Source organism: Sardina pilchardus, chromosome 1, assembly GCF_963854185.1.
Source record: "Sardina pilchardus chromosome 1, fSarPil1.1, whole genome shotgun sequence".
Classification (NCBI taxonomy): domain Eukaryota; kingdom Metazoa; phylum Chordata; class Actinopteri; order Clupeiformes; family Clupeidae; genus Sardina; species Sardina pilchardus.
Window position 1 is genome coordinate 36,733,636 of NC_084994.1, and position 19,222 is coordinate 36,752,857.

Below are 19,222 nucleotides of genomic sequence, written 5' to 3' on the forward strand. Positions count from 1 at the left end.
CATTGACAACGCAACAGTGTGTAGTTTATTCATTCAATTATCAACTATTGTGTCTCTGCAGTGGGAGTAACATCCTGACCCAGGATCAGTCCAGGTGTGGAGTGTGTGAGCAGCTACTGAGGGACCCAGTCATCACCAGCTGTGGACACAGTTTCTGCAGGCAGTGCATCAGCAGCTACTGGAGCCAGTCTGGTCCATCAGGAGACTACAACTGTCCCCAGTGCAGAAAGAGACCCAGAACACAACCCTTTACAAACCCTGACACAACTATGGCACAACCACTTGTATATCCACATACAACCATGCCACAACCTCACCTATACCCACCTACAACCATGATACAACCTCACCTATACCAATCTACAGCCATGGCACAACCTCACCTATACCAATCTACAGCCATGGCACAACCTCACTTATACCAACCTACAGCCATGGCACAACCTCACCTATACCCACCTGCAGCCATGGCACAACCTCACTTATACCCACCTGCAGCCATGACACGACCTTTGTCATACCAACACAGTGAAATGGCACTTCATCTGAACTCTAACATGGCACAAGTTCCTCCATACCCACACACAGACACGGGACAGCATCCTCAGTACTCAGACTCAGCCATGGGGCAGCATAATCATCCACACATCCAGCACCCTCTTTATCCACACATCCAGACAGCACAGATCTCTCCACAGCCTCCTTTAGATGAACACACAGTTATGAGAGGCAGCACCCATCTGCAAACTGAGCATGCTCCAGTCAAAACGGCCAAACTAACAGGTGAGTCTTTAAATATTTATCATATCTGTGTCCATGATCGGCGCTTGTCTTTGGATGAAGAGACAATTTATTTGAACGAAATCAAAATGTTATACAGTACAATCTGTTATCTGTGAAGATAATAAAATGTTATTTTATCCAAGTGTTCTTATGCTAAAGAAATGTATTTTAGGCCAGTTAGTTATTAATAATGTTCATGTTTTGGTTTGTTTGTCTGTGTATTGCCAAATAGACAACCATGTCCTGGACAGAGTACTGATGACCCATAAAGCCAGTATGAAGAGGAGGTTTGAGAGCATATGTGAAGGCATCATAAGATCAGGGACTCAAACACTCCTGAACAAGATCTACACAGAGCTCTACATCACAGAGGGAGAGAGTGAAGGGGTGAATAATGAGCATGAGGTTTGGCAGGTGGAGTCAGCATCCAGACCACAAACTACAGATGACATAGCAATCAAGTGTAATGATATCTTCAAGCCCTTACCTGGACAGGAGAGACACATCAGAACTGTCATGACCAAGGGGATTGCTGGCATTGGAAAAACTGTCTCAGTGCAGAAGTTCATCCTTGACTGGGCAGAGGACGGAGCTAACCAGGATGTGGATTTCATGTTTGTGCTTCCGTTCCGTGAGCTGAATTTGGTCCAACATGATCAGTACAGTCTTCACAGGCTCCTGCTTGACTTCCACCCTGAGCTTAGAGAGCTACAAGAGGATGAATACAAAGACTGCAACATTGTGTTCATATTTGATGGTCTGGATGAGAGTAGACTTCCACTGAATTTCCAAGAGAACCAGAAGTTGTCTGATGTGACAAAAACATCATCAGTGGATGTGCTGATAACGAGCCTCATTCAGGGAACTCTGCTTCCCTCTGCTCTCCTATGGATAACCTCCCGACCAGCAGCAACCAGTCAGGTCCCTTCTCAGTGCATCAGTCAGATAACGGAAGTACGAGGATTCAGTGACCCACAAAAGGAAGAGTACTTCAGGAAGAGAGTCAGTGACCAGAATCAAGCCAACAGAATCATCTCACACATTACGGCAACCAGGAGCCTTCACATCATGTGCCACATGCCAGTCTTCTGTTGGATCTCAGCCACTGTCCTTCAGAAAATACTGGAACAGGATGATGGGAAGGAAGCCCCCAAAACTCTGACTGAGATGTTCATACACTTTCTGCTCATCCAGACCACAAGGAAGGGCCAGAAGTATCAAGAGGAAAGTGAGACCGATAGACAGAGCCTCCTAGAATCACATAAGGGTGTCATATTGAAACTAGCAGAGCTGGCTTTCAAGAATCTGGAGAATGGCAATCTCATGTTCTATGAGGAAGACCTGAGAGAGTGTGGCATTGATGTCAGTGAAGCTTCAGTGTACTCTGGCATGTGCACTGAGATCTTCAGGGAGGAATGTGTGTTTCACCACAAGAAAGTCTACTGCTTTGTCCATCTGAGCATCCAGGAGTTTCTTGGTGCACTTCATTTGTTTTCCTCCTACTTGAGTAAGAACATTGAGGTCCTGAAATCATTTGTTAGCACAAAGCCCTGGTCTTTACCAGATGTGCCTCTCGATGAGCTGCTGAAGAATGCTGTGAACAAAGCTTTAGAAAGCAAGAATGGACACCTTGATTTGTTTGTTCGCTTTCTTCATGGCATTTCTCTGGTGTCAAATCAGAGCCTTTTGCTAGGCCTCCTGACACACACACAGCAGCCCAGAGAGTGTGAAGAAAACATTGAGGAACCTGAAGGTGATGCAGAGACAAAATATCTCTCCTGAACGGTGCATCAACCTGTTCCACTGCCTGGTGGAAATGCATGACTGTTCTGTCCATGATGAAATCCAGGCTTTCCTGAAGGCAGAGAAAGGTGCCGTGAAACAGCTCACACTGGCTCACTGCTCAGCCTTGGCTCATGTCCTTCTGATGTCTGATGAGGTGCTGGATGAGTTTGACTTGAAGAAATACAAAACTTCAGACGAGGGACGGAGGAGACTTGTGCCAGCTGTGAGATGTTGCAGAAAGGCTCTGTGAGTGTCAAAATAAGCACTTCAATCATTACACACACTGCACATTCTGAAGGTTCTAGCTTGAACTCATATATTACCAGTATGTGGGCTGATTGCCTTTGGTCTGCCATTAAGATAAAACATATAGCCTGCACAGAGAACAGTAGTTCACACAGAGCAATCTAGCAACAGTTTATTGAAGTAAGTGTGTGTGTGTGTGTGTGTGTGTGTGTGTGTGTGTGTGTGTGTGTGTGTGTGTGTGTGTGCACTGCTGTGTGAGTCCTGTTGTCTACAGTATGTATTTTCTGTAGTGTTACTGTTCCCATCATGCCTCATCTCTGCACCAGATCAAATGAAATCTCCAGATGCAGATGCAGCTGCTACATGGAGCTGCAGTATACAGTATGAATGTGGTGTACAACACTGCACATGATGAATGAGCTGTTGAGTGATGATCTTTAATAAATCAGGGTTCTGCTCATGCAGCTCTGGGTTAATCACACTGCGTCTGTGGTTGGACAGCGTTAACTGTGTATGGTATTCAGGAGTCATATTATCTCCTCTTATCCCAGGTTGTTTTGGGCCTGACGCATACTGTACTGTATGTGGAGCAAATATTATTTTCCTCTCACTCAGATTTAAAGGTACACAATGCGAGATTGTCACCTTAATATAACCATTACGAAGCCAATTTGCTGCTAAACAAACATGTAGTAGGAGAATCGTTTACCTAGCATAGCCATACAGCATAGAGTTAGCGAGTCTCTAACGAGAGAACCAGGCATGCGACTTCAACTATAGTGAAGCGAAGACATCTCACAAGAATCGGGAAACATTACCTTGTCAGTAGATATAGCTCTTGCCTGTTGCCTCCACAACAAAAGTATTTTTATTATGTACAAGGGGAACAATCACAAGAAGTACGCTATTTACTGTACAATGGCAGAGTAAAATATAAATGTAATGTGAGTCCTACAGTCGCCAAAAATACCTAAACCTGCATGTTATACTGTACCTTTAAACATGACACATTACCTTTTCCTCTCTTTCAGACTTGTTGACTGTAAGCTAACAGAGAAGTCCTGTGAGATTGTGATCTCAGCTCTGCAGTCTGCAAACTCCCCCTTAAGAGAGCTGGACCTGAGTCAGAATGACCTGCAGAAATCAGGAGAAAAGCTGCTCTCTGCTCTACAGAGTCCAAACTGCAAACTGGAGGCACTGAGGTTGAATACAATTAGACAAAGACTCTTCAGTGATGTATTTTATTTCTGTGTTTTTTTCTGAATATATTCTTAACCATCATGTCAACTGTACTTGACAGGCTTGCTGGCTGTGGATTCCATAAGAAATCTGGTGACATTTTGGGCTTTGCTCTGCAGTCAGTAAACTCTCACCTGAGAGAGCTGGACCTGAGTAAGAATACTCTGGGGGATTGTGGTGGAAAGCTGGGCTCTGAAGCACTGTATCCACACTGTAAGATGAAGACACTTAGGTTGGTGTTATTGGGTGAATTCTGTTTCTTTAAGGCTTTACAAGGACCCAATATATTTTAAGTACCTGTGTGTTAAATTATGTCTTCCTTGTCTACTATTGTAATCAGTACAAAGAAAACGGAATCACATTGCATTACATTAAAAGACGTGTTGTTGTAAACGGTCAGATAAACCCTGTGAGGTTGTTGTGTTGTGTGTAGATGGTGTGAACCAGACAAGAACAGCATTACTGATCTACTCTTCAGTGTTTTATCCTCTCTGATTTTTAGAGTTTGTAATTTTGCCACACTGAACATTGAACAGGAAACAATATGGGAATCATTATTAAGACCAACTAGCAGAATCAACAATGTCATTTTAACTGATAAAGTTGTATCAATACCCTCCTCATATTATTCCCTTCACTTATCCCTCACACACTGTATATGGGGCAGTTATATTATTTCCCTGTCTCAGTCTTCCTGTAGATTTTACTTGACCTTTTTATACACTTCTGCCTCTCTTGCAGACTTGCTGATTGTGAGCTAACAGCGAAGCCCTTGGAGATTATGGCCTCAGCTCTGCAGTCTGCAAACTGCCCCTTAAGAGAGCTGGACCTGAGTCAGAATGACCTGCAGGTGTCAGGAGAAAAACTGGTCTCTGCTCTACTGAGTCCAAACTGCAAACTGGAGACTCTGAGGTTGAATATAAATATGTATTTACCATTAGACAAAGACTCTAGAGGAAAACTGAATCACACTGTATAAGACTTGTTGTAAACGGTCAGATAAACCCTGTGAGGTTGTTGTGTTGTGTGTAGACGGTGTGAACCAGACAAGAACAGCATTACTGATCTACTCTTCAGTATCCTCTCTGATTTTTAGAGTTTGTGATTTTTCCACACAGAACATTGAACAGGAAACAATATGGGAATCATTATTAAGACCAACTAGCAGAATCAACAATGTCATTTTAACTGATAAAGTTGTATCAATTCCCTCCTCATATTATTCTCTTCACTTATCCCTCACACACTGTATATGGGGCAGTTATATTATTCCCCTGTCTCAGTCTTCCAGTAGATTTAACTTTACCTTTTTATACACTTCTGCCTCTCTTGCAGACTTGCTGGCTGTAAGCTAACAGCGAAGTCCTGTGAGATTATGGCCTCAGCTCTGCAGTCTGCAAACTCCCCCTTAAGAGAGCTGGACCTGAGTCAGAATGACCTGCAGGTGTCAGGAGAAAAACTGGTCTCTGCTCTACAGAGTTCAAACTGCAAACTGCAGACACTGAGGTCAGTAATATTCTTGATTGCATTGGCAGACACTAATGTTGTAGACTATTTGGTGTCAAAAGTAGACTGTCCTAATCAGACAATGACAGCATCACTGTATCTACCTTTGATAGATAGATAGAACTGTATGTTGTCTTTGATTTCAGTATTTGTGATTCTGTTTTACAGACTTGTTGGCTGTAAACTGAAGGGAAGATTTTTGGCCTTGGCTCACCGGGGGGCAAACCCCCACCTAAGAGAGCTGGACATGAGTGACAGTGAGCTTGAGGACCATGGAGGAGAACTGCTCCATCAACCACTGAATCAAGACTGTAAAGTGAGGTCTGTATTTTGCACAGTGCACACAGACTGGTATTTCTGCTTAAAGTAATAAACGGCTAACACCTTTATTTACCATTTCATATTTGGGAATGTAAGGAGTATAGAGGACATGTTGCTCATGGTGTTTTCCTCTCTGTAGACTTACCAGGTGTAAACTCAGATACAGCTCCTCTGAGGTGGTGGTCTCAGTTCTGCAGTCATATATTTCTCAACTGAGTGAGTTGGACATGAGTGGCTGTGATCTGCAAACATCAGAAGAGAAGCTGCTCTCTGGTCTTACAAACCCAAACTGCCAACTGGAGAAACTGAGGTCAGTAAAACTCTGAGGGACACAGAATTCATAGAGGCCCTAATTTATACATTCATACTTGGGCATATGATTGTGATTTCTGTTTTTGGGGCACTGGAATCAGATATGAAGTTGTGAAATATCATCACATAATGTATTATTGTTATTTATGTAAGTGAGTGTGTCACGGTAGTATAAATTCTCCCTGCTGATGTGTCCCATATACATTTACATGTATTCACTACTAGGCTGACACTTTTATCCAAAGCAACTTAAAGTTGATGTCTAACATGCAAGCTGCATGGTAAAAAGGAGGCCGTAGGGTAACAATAAAGGCTGCTTTTTTAAACACCACCTGGCGAACCAGATGAGAGTGCAGACATGTAGGCACCAGCCAGAGAGTTATCAAGAGGATGGTCCTGTAGTAGAAGGAAGTAGCTTCTAGCATCTAGAGCACAGAGCACAGTAACACTGTGTGTTATCTCCACCATTTAAACCGTAGGGTAACAATAATGCTGCTTTTTCAAACACCATAAGAGAACCAGAGGATGAGAGTGCAAACGTTTAAGCACCAGCCAGAGTGTAATGAAGAAGATGGTAGTAGAGGGAAGTAGAGGGATAGCAGCATCTAGCATCTAGAGCACCGAGCACAGTAACGCTGTGTTTCATCTCCACCATTTAAACATTGTGTGGCCGTTGGGAGTTAGAACCCAGTTACAGTATATTATACCACAATATGGTCTGACTATGCCACTCTCATTTCTTTGACTGGATGAGAGACCCAGCTAACACAATAGAATACAGATGCACCCCACACTAGTGTTATTAAAGTGAATGAAACAATTGTAGCAAAAGCAATGCAGACATTTGTATTTAAATATTCTTCATTCAGAGTGATTCAAATAGTTAATTGGTGTAGTCACAGCCATTAATGACAGCATACATCATGGACACATACAGGAGTTCTCGTAGACAAGTATTCATATGAGAGATTACAATAAATGTTGGGCAGAATAGCACCACAATACTCAATGTTGACAGGAGATCCACGTTTGGTTCACCATTAGCACACGGCTCCAAAGGGATTCAGCACCCCAAAGACAGCAACCCGGATTACACTGAGAAAACAGTCCAATGTCCAAACAAAGTAAACAAACAGACGAGAAGCGGGTTTCATTTACAAAAGGTTCCTAATAACCTTGTGTGAACTGAGGCACACATACACTGGAGGCACAGAAGCCAGTGGCCCCAGATGATGGAGTGCACGGGACCTGGTATAACGACGGGTTTGGCTCGACCACCAGCACCAGCACACGGCAGCGATTACGCAGACACCCTGTAGCACCAGCACAGTCTGGCCACGAGAGAGAGAGAGAGAGAGAGAGAGAGAGAGAGAGAGAGAGAGAGAGAGAGAGAGAGAGAGAGAGAGAGAGAGAGAGAGAGACAGAGACAGAGAGAGTCCTAGCAGAGATCCTAGCAGAGAGTGTGCTCTACAATTCCTTAACATTGTAACAATTTACGTTTTTTAAAGCTTGCTGCCTACACTTCTGTCCTCTCCGACTGTATGTGTTGGTTGTAAACGGTCAGAGGGACCCTGTGAGGTTGTAGCCTCTGCTGTGCAGCACATGGTGTCCCTGTTAGAACTGGACCTGAGTGACCATCATATGAATATCGCTGCAGTTCAGTTCCTGATTGCAGGGAGATACCGCCGGGAGTTTGAGTGATGGGCTGTGTTTGTTTGCTACACACCAAAATAGTCTGATACTTTAGTAAGGGGGCTCCTCTGTTGAATGCCAAACTAATTCATGCCCAGAATCTTCTCAGGATCAACTTATATCATTCTGAATCTGTTATGTTCCTGGTGAGCTGGGTGAAACTACACAATGTAGGAAGAGACCAGAATAGTGTTCAAATTCATAAAATGATAACCGTATTGTTTATGATTTTTTATGACTGGCATACAGTGATCCTGTGTCCAGTTTTGTGTATAAACTGATATGGTGGTTTACTGGTTTAAACATGCAATGTCTCCTGGACCCACATTATGATTGCCTGTCTCCTGGAGACCCATGAACACTGCGTGTAACTAATCTATGTACACATAAGAGCATCATGATGGGCTGGCTGAGTTGAGGCCAGTGATGTACTTCCCAGTGCTTATGGGTTGTTATATTGATTATTGATCATATTATTGTTAAAATGAAACATTTTATAATAATCATTACTATGAAAATGAGGATCACCTAATAGTTTGGAGTCACAGGTCGAATGAGTTATCCTATTTAAAAAAAGAAGCAATAGCAATAAAAAAGAACTCCAAGAGACAAATATGACTTTGCTTTGATGAATACTATTTCCATACCATCACTGATATGCTCATCACCAAAATAGCATATCATGACATTGTGGTATAGTTTTAAGTCTATGTTGCCCATCTCTACTCTTGCTGTAACATATTGTATGATTATATGAACTTGAACAACGTGGTGAACACAGGTGATCAAATTAAATGATATCATTCCTTTCTGCCTTTTGCACTCTGTCTTTGTCACTCTATGCAGACTACCTGGTTGTAAACTGACAGAGGAATCCTGTGAGGCTTTAGCCTCTGCTGTGCAGCACATGGTCTCCCTGACAGAACTGGACCTGAGTGACAATCACATAAACATCACTGGAATTCATCTTTCGAGTGCACTGAAAGGTGACATCAACTGTATGCTGCAGAAATTGAGGTTTGTGTCCTTTTTTCCCCTCATGCTTTTAAACAGTGTCTAGTTTCAGTACCAGTATGTTCACCGCACAACATTATGTCAGTGTTTTTTCTACCCAGCAGTAAAAATGGGTTAGGTGAGGAGTGTGTTGAGAGTCATGGTAGTCATGTCAGAGTCCAGTCTAATGTCTGATATGACTGAGTCACTGATACCTTATAGCATGTTGATGCAATTGAAGTTTCAATTTCATCAGTTTCATTAAATGGTGTTTACAAACTCAAGTTCAGGAGGAGCGCAACGGAATTTGCCACGCCTCTGTCTCAGTCGGTCTTACAAACGTAAAGATGTCAAAATGTTCTGCTGTTTACATGGCATAATAATGAGCTTGAGTAATTACTAGTCAAGTCAAGTTTATTTACATAGCGCATTTCATACACAGAGGTCATTCAATGTGCTTTATATGAACAAAACCAAACAGTAATAGCAGATAAAAGCATATGTAACTGCCAAAGCAGTAGCATCGGGTTAACTTGCTCACTCTCTCCCCTCACACCTCCAGTCTTCCTTAGTTCAGAATAAAGGGGTGTATGACGGGGTCCTGCATGACTCCTGCCTGCACAGTTGACTCTTGCACGCACCCACAAAACACTTCAGGACCTGCTCAGGGACCTCGCCAAACACGCTTTGCTACCGCATGTCTTTTTGCAAATTTCAGATCATGAGCTAGTGAATTATTTGTAATAAGATGACTACTGACGGATATAATGTACTCTGAAAATAAACTACAAAGTTTAGAATACACCTGCAGAGTCACTGACAGAAAGACTTTAAAGGGCCTACAGTACAGTATATAACAGTCAGGTTGAATGTCAATGCAATTTCTTAAGTTTCATTGTTTAGAGTTAGATGACTAATGAGGGCTATGATGTAATCTGAAAACGCTCACTGTCTGCGCCTGCTAAGTCACTGACAACAAGGCTTTGTGTGGCATAATGCTCTTATAACACAGCAATGTCATTGTTTTGCCATTTAAAACATTCAAGGTGGTGAAGATTATTGTCTTCTAATAATGGTAGAATTGACTTTGTTTAATTTACTCTCCCTTTCCCTCTCTCTCTCTCTCTCTCTCTCTCTCTCTCTCTCCTTTAAAGACATGCCCGTGGAGAACTGAGAAACTGTAAGTGTTGATCTACTGTTGAGTGTTGCTCTGTGTTATTATATGCTTATGATGTTGAAGTGTTCTTTATTAAGCAGCTATGTCACTGTGCCGTATGCCCCCACTGTATGTGAAAGACCTTTAGAGCATGTGTGTGGGTCTGTGGTGTCCTGCAGAAAGACAGATTGACACGTTGGCATGTTACAGTTGCCAGACATCAGAGGGATCATGGCAGACAAAGAAGGAGAACTAGTACGGCATGACACATGAGAAGCCCCTGAGAACAGAGACAGATTAACATGTGGAGAGTCTCAAGTTAGAGTGGAAGAAAATAATAGAATTAGAGGATAGAAAAAGCAAGCAAAGTTTGAAATATTGGATTAAATATTACTGTAGATGACTAGATTTTTTGTTTAGATTCCAGATACTGTATGTCCTGTTCAAACTCATGTAGTAGATGTTATACATTCACAATAGCTCTATGCTCCTTGTTGGGTAGTGTGTATAAGTTATAATGGTGGAGAGCAGTTTAAGCTTGTAGCAGCAACTCCTGTACCTACATGTAATATATAAGACGACTATACACACATAAAACCGCAGGCGCATGGACATGAGACATGAACACTAAAAACAGTATGCATCCCGGATGCAGTATAGCAAGTGTGAAATTAACCGTGTGGATAGAATTTAAAAAGTCAGTAGTGACCATGGCAATGCATCCAGTATAGCATATCATAAAAGAAATAAGGCAGCACATGTGGGCAATAAGGGGAAGGAACTGTTCAGTCACTGACCATTTAGGATTCTGACAGCTTGTGGTATAAAACTGTGTCTGAATGGTGTGGTGTGGGTGGTAATGCTCCGGTAGCGCTTACCAGAGGGAAGCAGAGAGAAGAGGGAGTGAGCTGGGTGGCTGGCATCCTTGATGATGGACTCAGCCCTCCTCTGACAGCGTGTGGAGTAGACAGTTGACAGAGGTGACAGTTGACAGTTGACAGAGGTCTATGGTGGTAGAACAGTGTCATATCTTGCATGCGCAATACAACATCCTCAGGAGCAAATACTATTAATTCACTCACGTAGACACAGCAGCGAGCGAGGAAAACAAGAGCTGGGGGCCATACGCTCTCCAAGATGAGTTCTGCTCGCTCTCTTGAAGTACAGCTTTGCTCGCGTGGGTTGACTTTTGACAGTTTGGGGGACAGAACGAAGGAAGTTGCCTGTTGTGATTGGTCATTTTTCAACCTGAAGTCCCGCCCGCTTAGTTACTGTCTGTTGCTAAACTTCTACAAATGTAGTCATGTGTAACATTAACCACCCCTTTGTTGTTTCTGTTTACTGCTTACTGTGTGTAGTGTGTGTGTGTGTGTGTGTGTGTGTGTGTGTGTGTGTGTGTGTGTGTGTGTGTGTGTGTGTGTGTGTGTGTGTGTGTGTGTGTGTGTGTGTGTGTGTGTGTGTGTGTGTGTGTGTGTGTGTGTGTGTGTGTGTGTGTGTGTGTGTGTGTTATTGCTCACTGTTTGCTGCTTACTCGGTGTGCGTGTCCAGTATGTGTGTGTTTGCTCTGGTAGCACTTACCAGAGGAGAGAAGAGAGGATAGGGAGTGAGCTGGGTGGCTGGCGTCCTTGATGATGGACTCAGCCCTCCTCTGACAGCGTGTGGAGGCTGCTCAGACCCAGGTCTCTTGATGGCACAACAGTGTTAAAGGCAGAGCTGTATTCAATTTAGCATCCTGACAGGTGTTTTTCCTGTCCAGTTGAGCTAGGGCAGTATGCAAGGTGATGGAGATGGACAGATCTGCTGTGCGTACAGTATATTCAAACTGAAGTTGGTCCAGGAAAGCAGGGTGGTGTGTATTGATGTAGGCTGTAACCAGTCTCCCCAGACAGTTCAACACCACAGAGGTTAGGGCGATGGGCCGGTAGTCATTCAGGCAAGACACAGCACTTTTCTTGGGCACTGGCACAATCGTTGTCTTTGTGAAACACAAAGGCACTGTGCACCAGGGCAGGGACAAGTTGAAGATGTCAGTATAGGTTTGTGGCACCTGAGTGGCGCACGTCTTGAATACACAAGATGGGATGTCATCAGCGCTGGCAACTTTGTGAATTTTAACCCGTTTTAAAGGTTTTGCCGACCTCACCCTCTGAGACCTGTAAGATGTCTCCTCCTACTGGAAGAGCACCTTCATCCCCCGGTTTAGACTCGCGAGACTCAAAACGAGCATAGAATTTATTTAGCTCGTCCAGAACCAAGGCAGGTGTGTCTGTAAGAGCTGGTGTTGCTTTATAGTCTGTGATCACCTGCAGTCCCTTCCACAGGCAATGTCACAGTTGCTGAAGTCATTCTCCAACTCATTCCCATACTGTTTTTTAGCCACTTGTATTGCCCTTCTTAGTGTGTACCTTGAGTTCTGATATCTAATCAGGTCGTGGTCCTTTCCCTCAGGCTCAGGTAAACAGCGTTGTTTACCCAGGTGTTCTGGCTGGGAAAGGATCGGACGGTATGGGAATGCACACACAAGTCCATGATGTAGTCCGTCACCTGATGCACTCTGTCACTGAATCGGCGTACTCGTCCAGCTCCGCCGAGGAGTCTTTGAACACAGACCAGTCAGTTATGTCAAAACAGTCCTGAAGTTCAGACTTGTGTTCTGCAGAGCAGCATTGAACTTTGCTCACTGCTGGTTGCTCACGCTTTAGCTTCAGTTTTGTAGGCCGGCAGGAGGAACACTGACAAATGGTCACAAAGTAGGGAGTCCAGGAGAGTCATACGCTCATAGACAATACAGATACTCCAAAAGGAATGTTTGGGCTAAGCCAGGTCTCGGTGAAACAGAGTACACTGCACTCTCACAAGTCCCTGCATGAGCCGATGCAACAGTGGAGCTCATCCAGTTTGGTCTCCATGGACTGCAGATTAGCCAGCAGTAAGGTAGGGATGGGAGGCCGGGTTGGACGCCTTCGCCGTCTGGCTAAGACGCCACCTCGTCTCCCCCTCCTCCACCGATGAGTAGACCTGTTGACCGATCCGCTTGTGGAGTTACAAACAATATCTACAGGTAATCCTGTTATATTTATATTGATCATTACATTGCTTCTGATGTCCAGGAGAGTCATACAGTCATAGACAATACGGTAGTTTTGTACGTGTGGAATGTGTGTGTGTGTTGTCCCGTTTGTATGACCTGTTTCCGTGTGAGTGTGAATGTGAGACTGTATGTCTCTTAGTGTGTGTGTGTGTGTTTGTGTGTGTGTGTGTGTGTGTGTGTGTGTGTGTGTGTGTGTGTGTGTGTGTGTGTGTGTGTGTGTGTGTCCACATGTATGTCCTGCATCACCTCTCTTTGTTTTCCCTCCTCCCCTTGCGTTTGTGTGTGTGTGTGTGTGTGTGTGTGTGTGTGTTGTGTGATGTGTTGCTCCTGCTTCCCCTCCTGTGTGTTTGTGTGTGTGTGTGTGTGTTGTCCCTGCTCCCCTCCTGTGTTTGTGTGTGTGGTGTGTGTTGTTCCTGCTCCCCTCCTGTGTGTGTGTGTTTGTGTGTGTGTTTGTATTTAAGTATATATTCTCTTTTGATCCGTGAGGGAAATTTGGTCTCTGTATTTATCCCAATCCGTGAGTGAGTGAAACACACACAGCACACAGTGAGGTGAAGCACACACACTAACCTGGAGCAGTGAGCTGCCTGCTACAGTGGCGCTCAGGGAGCAGTGAGGGGTTACATTAGGTGCCTTCCTCAAGGGCACTTCAGCCGTGTGTGTGAGCGCAGGAGAGCAGTGAGGGGTTACAGTAGGTGCCTTCCTCAAGCGCACTTCAGCCGTGTGTGTGTTTGTGTGTGTGTGTGTGTGTGTGTGTGTGTGAGCGCAGGAGAGCAGTGAGGGGTTACAGTAGGTGCCTTCCTCAAGGGCACTTCAGCCGTGGATGTGTGTGTGTGTGTGTGTGTGTGTGTGCCTTCCTCAAGGGCACTTCAGCCGTGTGTGTGAGCGCAGGAGAGCAGTGAGGGGTTACAGTAGGTGCCTTCCTTAAGCGCACTTCAGCCGTGTGTGTGTGTGTGTGTGTGTGTGTGTGTGTGTGCCTTCCTCAAGCGCACTTCAGCCGTGTGTGTGAGCGCAGGAGAGCAGTGAGGGGTTACAGTAGGTGCCTTCCTCAAGGGGACTTCAGCCATGGATGTGTGTGTGTGTGTGTGTGTGTGTGCCTTCCTCAAGGGCACTTCAGCCGTGTGTGTGAGCGCAGGAGAGCAGTGAGGGGTTACAGTAGGTGCCTTCCTCAAGGGCACTTCAGCCATGGATGTGTGTGTGTGTGTGTGTGTGTGTGTGTGCCTTCCTCAAGGGCACTTCAGCCGTGTGTGTGAGCGCAGGAGAGCGCAACCACTTCCCCTTCCCACATTTGTCCTGCTGGTCGGGGATCAAACTCAGTTACAAGCCCGAAATCCTAAGTGTCCGCCCCCCTTCTGTATATGTGTGATGTGTGTTGCCCCTGCTTCCCTCCTGTGTGTGTGTGTGTGTGTGTGTGTGATTTTTCCTCCTCTAGCCTCCTCTCTGTACCTGTCACTGTTCTCACTCACACACACACACATACACACACTGTATTGTGTGTGTGTGTGTGTGTGTGTGTGTGTGTGTGTGTGTGTGTGTGTGTGTGTGTGTGTGTGTGTGTGTATGTGTGTTTGTTCCTCCTCTTGCCTCCTCTCTGTCACTGTTTTCACTGTTCTCACTGTACTCACTGTTCTCACTCACACACACACACTCACACACACACTGTATTCGTGTTCTCACTCACACACATACACACACACACACACACACTGTATTTGTGTGTGTGTTTGTGTCTCTTGTCCCTGGTCCACTTCTGTGTGCGTGTGTGTGTACTCACTCACTCACACACACACACACACACACACACACACACACACACACACACACACACACACACACACACACACACACACACAGTTTTTGTGTTTGTCTTTGTGGTGTGTTGCCCCTGCTCCCATCCTGTGTGTGTGTGTGTGTGTGTGTGTGTGTGTGTGTGTGTGTGTGTGTGTGTGTGTGTGTGTGTGTGTGTGTGTGTGTGTGTGTGTGTGTGTGTGTGTGTGTGTGTGTGTGTGTGTGTGCGCGCGCGCGTGTGTATGTTCCTCCTCTTGTCTCCTCTCTGTACCTGTCACTGGTCTGACTGTTCTCACTGTACTCACACACACACACACACACACACGCACACACACACACTCTCACACTGTGTGTGTGTGTGTTTGCCTGTGTGTGTGTGTGTTTGTCTCTCTGTGTGTATGTATGTGTACTGATGAGGATGTTCTCTCCTCTCTCTTCTCCTCTTGTGTGCAGATGCCTGTGAGCTCACGCTGGACCCAAACACAGCACCCAGATTCCTCTCTCTCTCTGAGGGGAACAGAAAGGTGACATGTGGGTATCAGCAGCAGCAGTATCCTGACCACCCAGAGAGATTTGACTACCACCCTCAGGTGCTGTGTAGAGAGGGTCTGACTGGACGCTGCTACTGGGAGGCTGAGTGGAGTGGTGGTGATGTGGTTTATATAGCAGTGGCCTATAAGAGCACCCCGAGGATAGAGAGGAGTGGGGAGAGCAGCGCGTTTGGATGGAATGCCAAGTCCTGGAGACTGACCTGCTCTGGTAACAGTTACTCTGCCTGGCACAATAGTAAGGAGACTGCCATACCTGCCCCCTCCTCCCGCTCCAGCAGAGTAGGAGTGTACCTGGACTGGCCAGCAGGCACTCTGTCCTTCTACAGCGTCTCCTCTAACACACTCACCCACCTGCACACGTTCCACTCCACATTCACTGAGCCCCTCTATCCTGGGTTTTATGCTTATATTAACTCCTCAGTGTCCTTGTGCCAGATCACATGACCTCCTAATCCTGCAGCAGAGTAGAGCAACACACACCTATTTACACACGTGTGCGTGTGCGCGTGCGTGTACGCGTGTGCGTGTGCGCGTGTGTCCTTTTCATCCTCTGTGTTCCATCTTCCCTCTGACTGTGTTTTCACCTCAGTTTCTCTTACTCTCTTTGTGTGTGTGAGGGGGGTTGTGTCTGTGTAGTGTTTGTTGCTCCTGCTTCCCTCCTGTGTGTGTGTGTGTGTGTGTGTGTGTGTGTGTGTGTGTGTGTTGCCCCTGCTCCGCTCCTGTGTGTGTGTGTTCCTCCTCTTGCCTCCTCTCTGTACCGGTCACTGTTCTCACTGTATTCACTGTTCTCACTCACACACACACTCACTCACTCACTCACACACACACACACACACACACACACACACACACACACACACACACACACACACACACACACACACACACACACACACTCACAGTCACACTGACACACACTCACACATTCACTCACTCACACACACTCAGTCACAAACACTCACTCTGTCTCTCTCACACACACACACACACACACACACACACACTATACACTCACTCACACACACTCAGTCACAAACACTCACTCTGTCTCTCTCACACACACACACACACACACACTAGCTCACACTGACTCACACTCACACACACACTTACTCACATTCATTCTCACACACACACACACACTCGCTCAGTCACACTCACAATCACACTCAGTCTCACACACACACACACACACTCTCACGCACGCACGCACGCACACACACACACTCACTCGAACTCAAACACACACACACACACACACACACACACACACACACTCACTAGCTCACACTGACTCACACTCACACACACATTCACTCACATTCATACTCACACACACACACACACACACTCGCTCAGTCACACTCACAATCACACTCAGTCTCACACACACTCACTCTCACTCTCACGCACGCACGCACGCACACACACACACTCACTCGAACTCAAACACACACACACACACACACACACACACACATTCACACACTCGCTGACACTCAAACTCAATCACACACACATACACTTACACTCACACACACACTCTCTTTCTCATTCTCTCTCTCTCTCTCTCTCTCTCTCTCTGTGTTTCTGCTTTCTCTATTCCTTCCTCTGTGTAGCATCATCCCTCCTTCTGTTTTGTTTTCCTGGCTATTTCTCCTGTTTCATCCCTCCATTTTACAGTTTTTTACAATCACTTTGCTACTATTTTCAGAACCTTGATGTCATTTTTCAAAACTCTAGACACAAAACTCAAAACGGTTATCACTTGTAACACAGGCCCTCTAATGTTCAAAACATTGGATTGTACATTCACATCTTCAAAGAAATCTTGCAATTGCACAATCATTGGTTCAAAAAACAAATTTACTGTGAAATACCACTGAAACATAACTATAGATCACCCGCACACAAGTAACCTATAGTTTCATTGTGTCATTGTTTGTACAATCATTAGATATTGTAGAACAAAATAGGTGATACAGGTTTCATTAAGGTACTAGAGGAACAGTGCAGTAAACACATCTCTGTAAAAGTACTGCAGTAGTAGAGAGAATACTACAGACACAGTGGAATCACTGATCAAAGTTTGTAATATATTGATGCAAAACACTACAGTACAATCACAACATAGGTTTATTTGAATTAAAGTAAAAATAATTAGCTATGAAATAGAAAAGAAAAGACAGCCTGATGAAAATATAAAATATAAAAAATATATATTTTTTTATATAAAGAAATAAAATATTAGGCTACATCCATGGATATTGTAGTCTAATTGGTTCATGCTCCACGCTAATTGGTGACAGTGAATCTCGTTACAGTATCTTGAAACTTTCATGATTTGCAGTAAACATGGAAGATTGTGTGTGTGTTTCGTGTTTCCATGCAACTGCATAAGAGTAATGCAACAGTTACTTATCATTTTGAGCAGTTGTATCAATTGATAGTTAGATCATTGTAAGGAAATGAATAGGCGCTCATTTTAAATGTAATGTGTGAATTGCCTTTTGAAATAGCAGTACTTTGATGTTAAGTTGTATCATATTGAACAGGTGAGTTTTGTTGAATGAACAAATGATCTAAGTTGTATGTGTATTGTATCCAAGCAATCGAGAAAAGGGTTAGAGTTTTGAAAAATGTGCATTTTGATCATTGGTTGTGAGTTTTGTGTCTAGAGTTGTGAAAAATGACATCAAGGTTCTGAAAATAGTAGCAAAGTGATTGTAAAAAACTGTATTCCTCACACACACATTTCTCTCCCCCTCTCTCTGTCGCTCCATTTCAATCCTGTATTCTATATTTGATCATCTACATCATATGGTGAGCATGTCGTATCCAACTAGAGCAAACACACCAGATAACAAATGAATGTTGTGTGTTGATGATCTTAGAGTGACATTTGAACTTGAACTTGGAGTGTTGTATGTACTCTGAAGAACGGGTTTTCTCCACCGTTAATTGATATTAGTAACAATGGAGTTTGTTGCTGCAGAGACTTTTTTTACATTGATATACTTGAGGGAGACAGAAGGAGGGGAGTCCCTTATTTTCCCCTGTGTTTTTGATTATAAATTGTATTTTTGATAGTAAATGAAATATGTTATTGGTTAAAATGTTGTCTTAACCTTGATATGTGTATATCCACAAAGGCAAACAGGGTTTAATTAAAATATACAAATTAATTGAAATAAAATGTTAAATGTATGTTATATTCAATTTCATGGCACATATGTATTCTTAATGAGTCATTCTCCTTGACCTTAAGGAATTAAGTTAAAATAAAATGTAAACAAATGTTTGGTGTGTGTAGTATTGTGTTCAGTTTCAAGGTGTGCATATTCTTAATGAGTCATTCTGCTTGACTTTGACAATGTCAGCCAGGTCAAGTCCTCCTTCTATGTCATAACCCAGTACGGTTTTGATGTGGAGTTACTGTGGGGAAGAATTAGCCTTTGAGACTCAACTGTGAAACCAATACAGCATTTATTCCTTCTTCATAACACATTTCCTGTGTAATATTCACTGGCAGCAGGTGATAACGGACTGAAAATCCTCAATACTTATGCCTCGTGTAAAGGACGAGGCTGGTTCATTTATTCCCAGGGAAAGGTCCTCTAGCAATTGTGCAGGCACAGTGGAAGGCAATCACTAGACCAGCAGGTGGTGCCACACTGTGGCCAGCTAATACAACATTGAAAACACATTGATTGTCAAATTATGCCAGAGCAAGAAATTAATACTTAATCATCTTGATCA

The 19,222-nt window shown here is 44.1% G+C and overlaps 1 protein-coding gene across 1 annotated transcript; it reads left to right on the forward strand.

Annotated features, from left to right (window-relative positions):
- Positions 1 to 240: 240 nt before the first annotated feature.
- On the forward strand, positions 241 to 18,761 carry LOC134078503 (NLR family CARD domain-containing protein 3-like). The gene is given in 11 exon segments (XM_062534482.1): positions 241 to 783; positions 1,016 to 2,492; positions 2,494 to 2,814; positions 3,846 to 4,016; positions 4,115 to 4,285; positions 4,795 to 4,965; positions 5,389 to 5,559; positions 5,728 to 5,821; positions 8,789 to 8,901; positions 10,032 to 10,057; positions 15,366 to 18,761. Coding segments are annotated over 11 exon segments (3,771 nt in total). The 5' UTR covers positions 241 to 269; the 3' UTR covers positions 15,908 to 18,761.
- Positions 18,762 to 19,222: the final 461 nt, after the last annotated feature.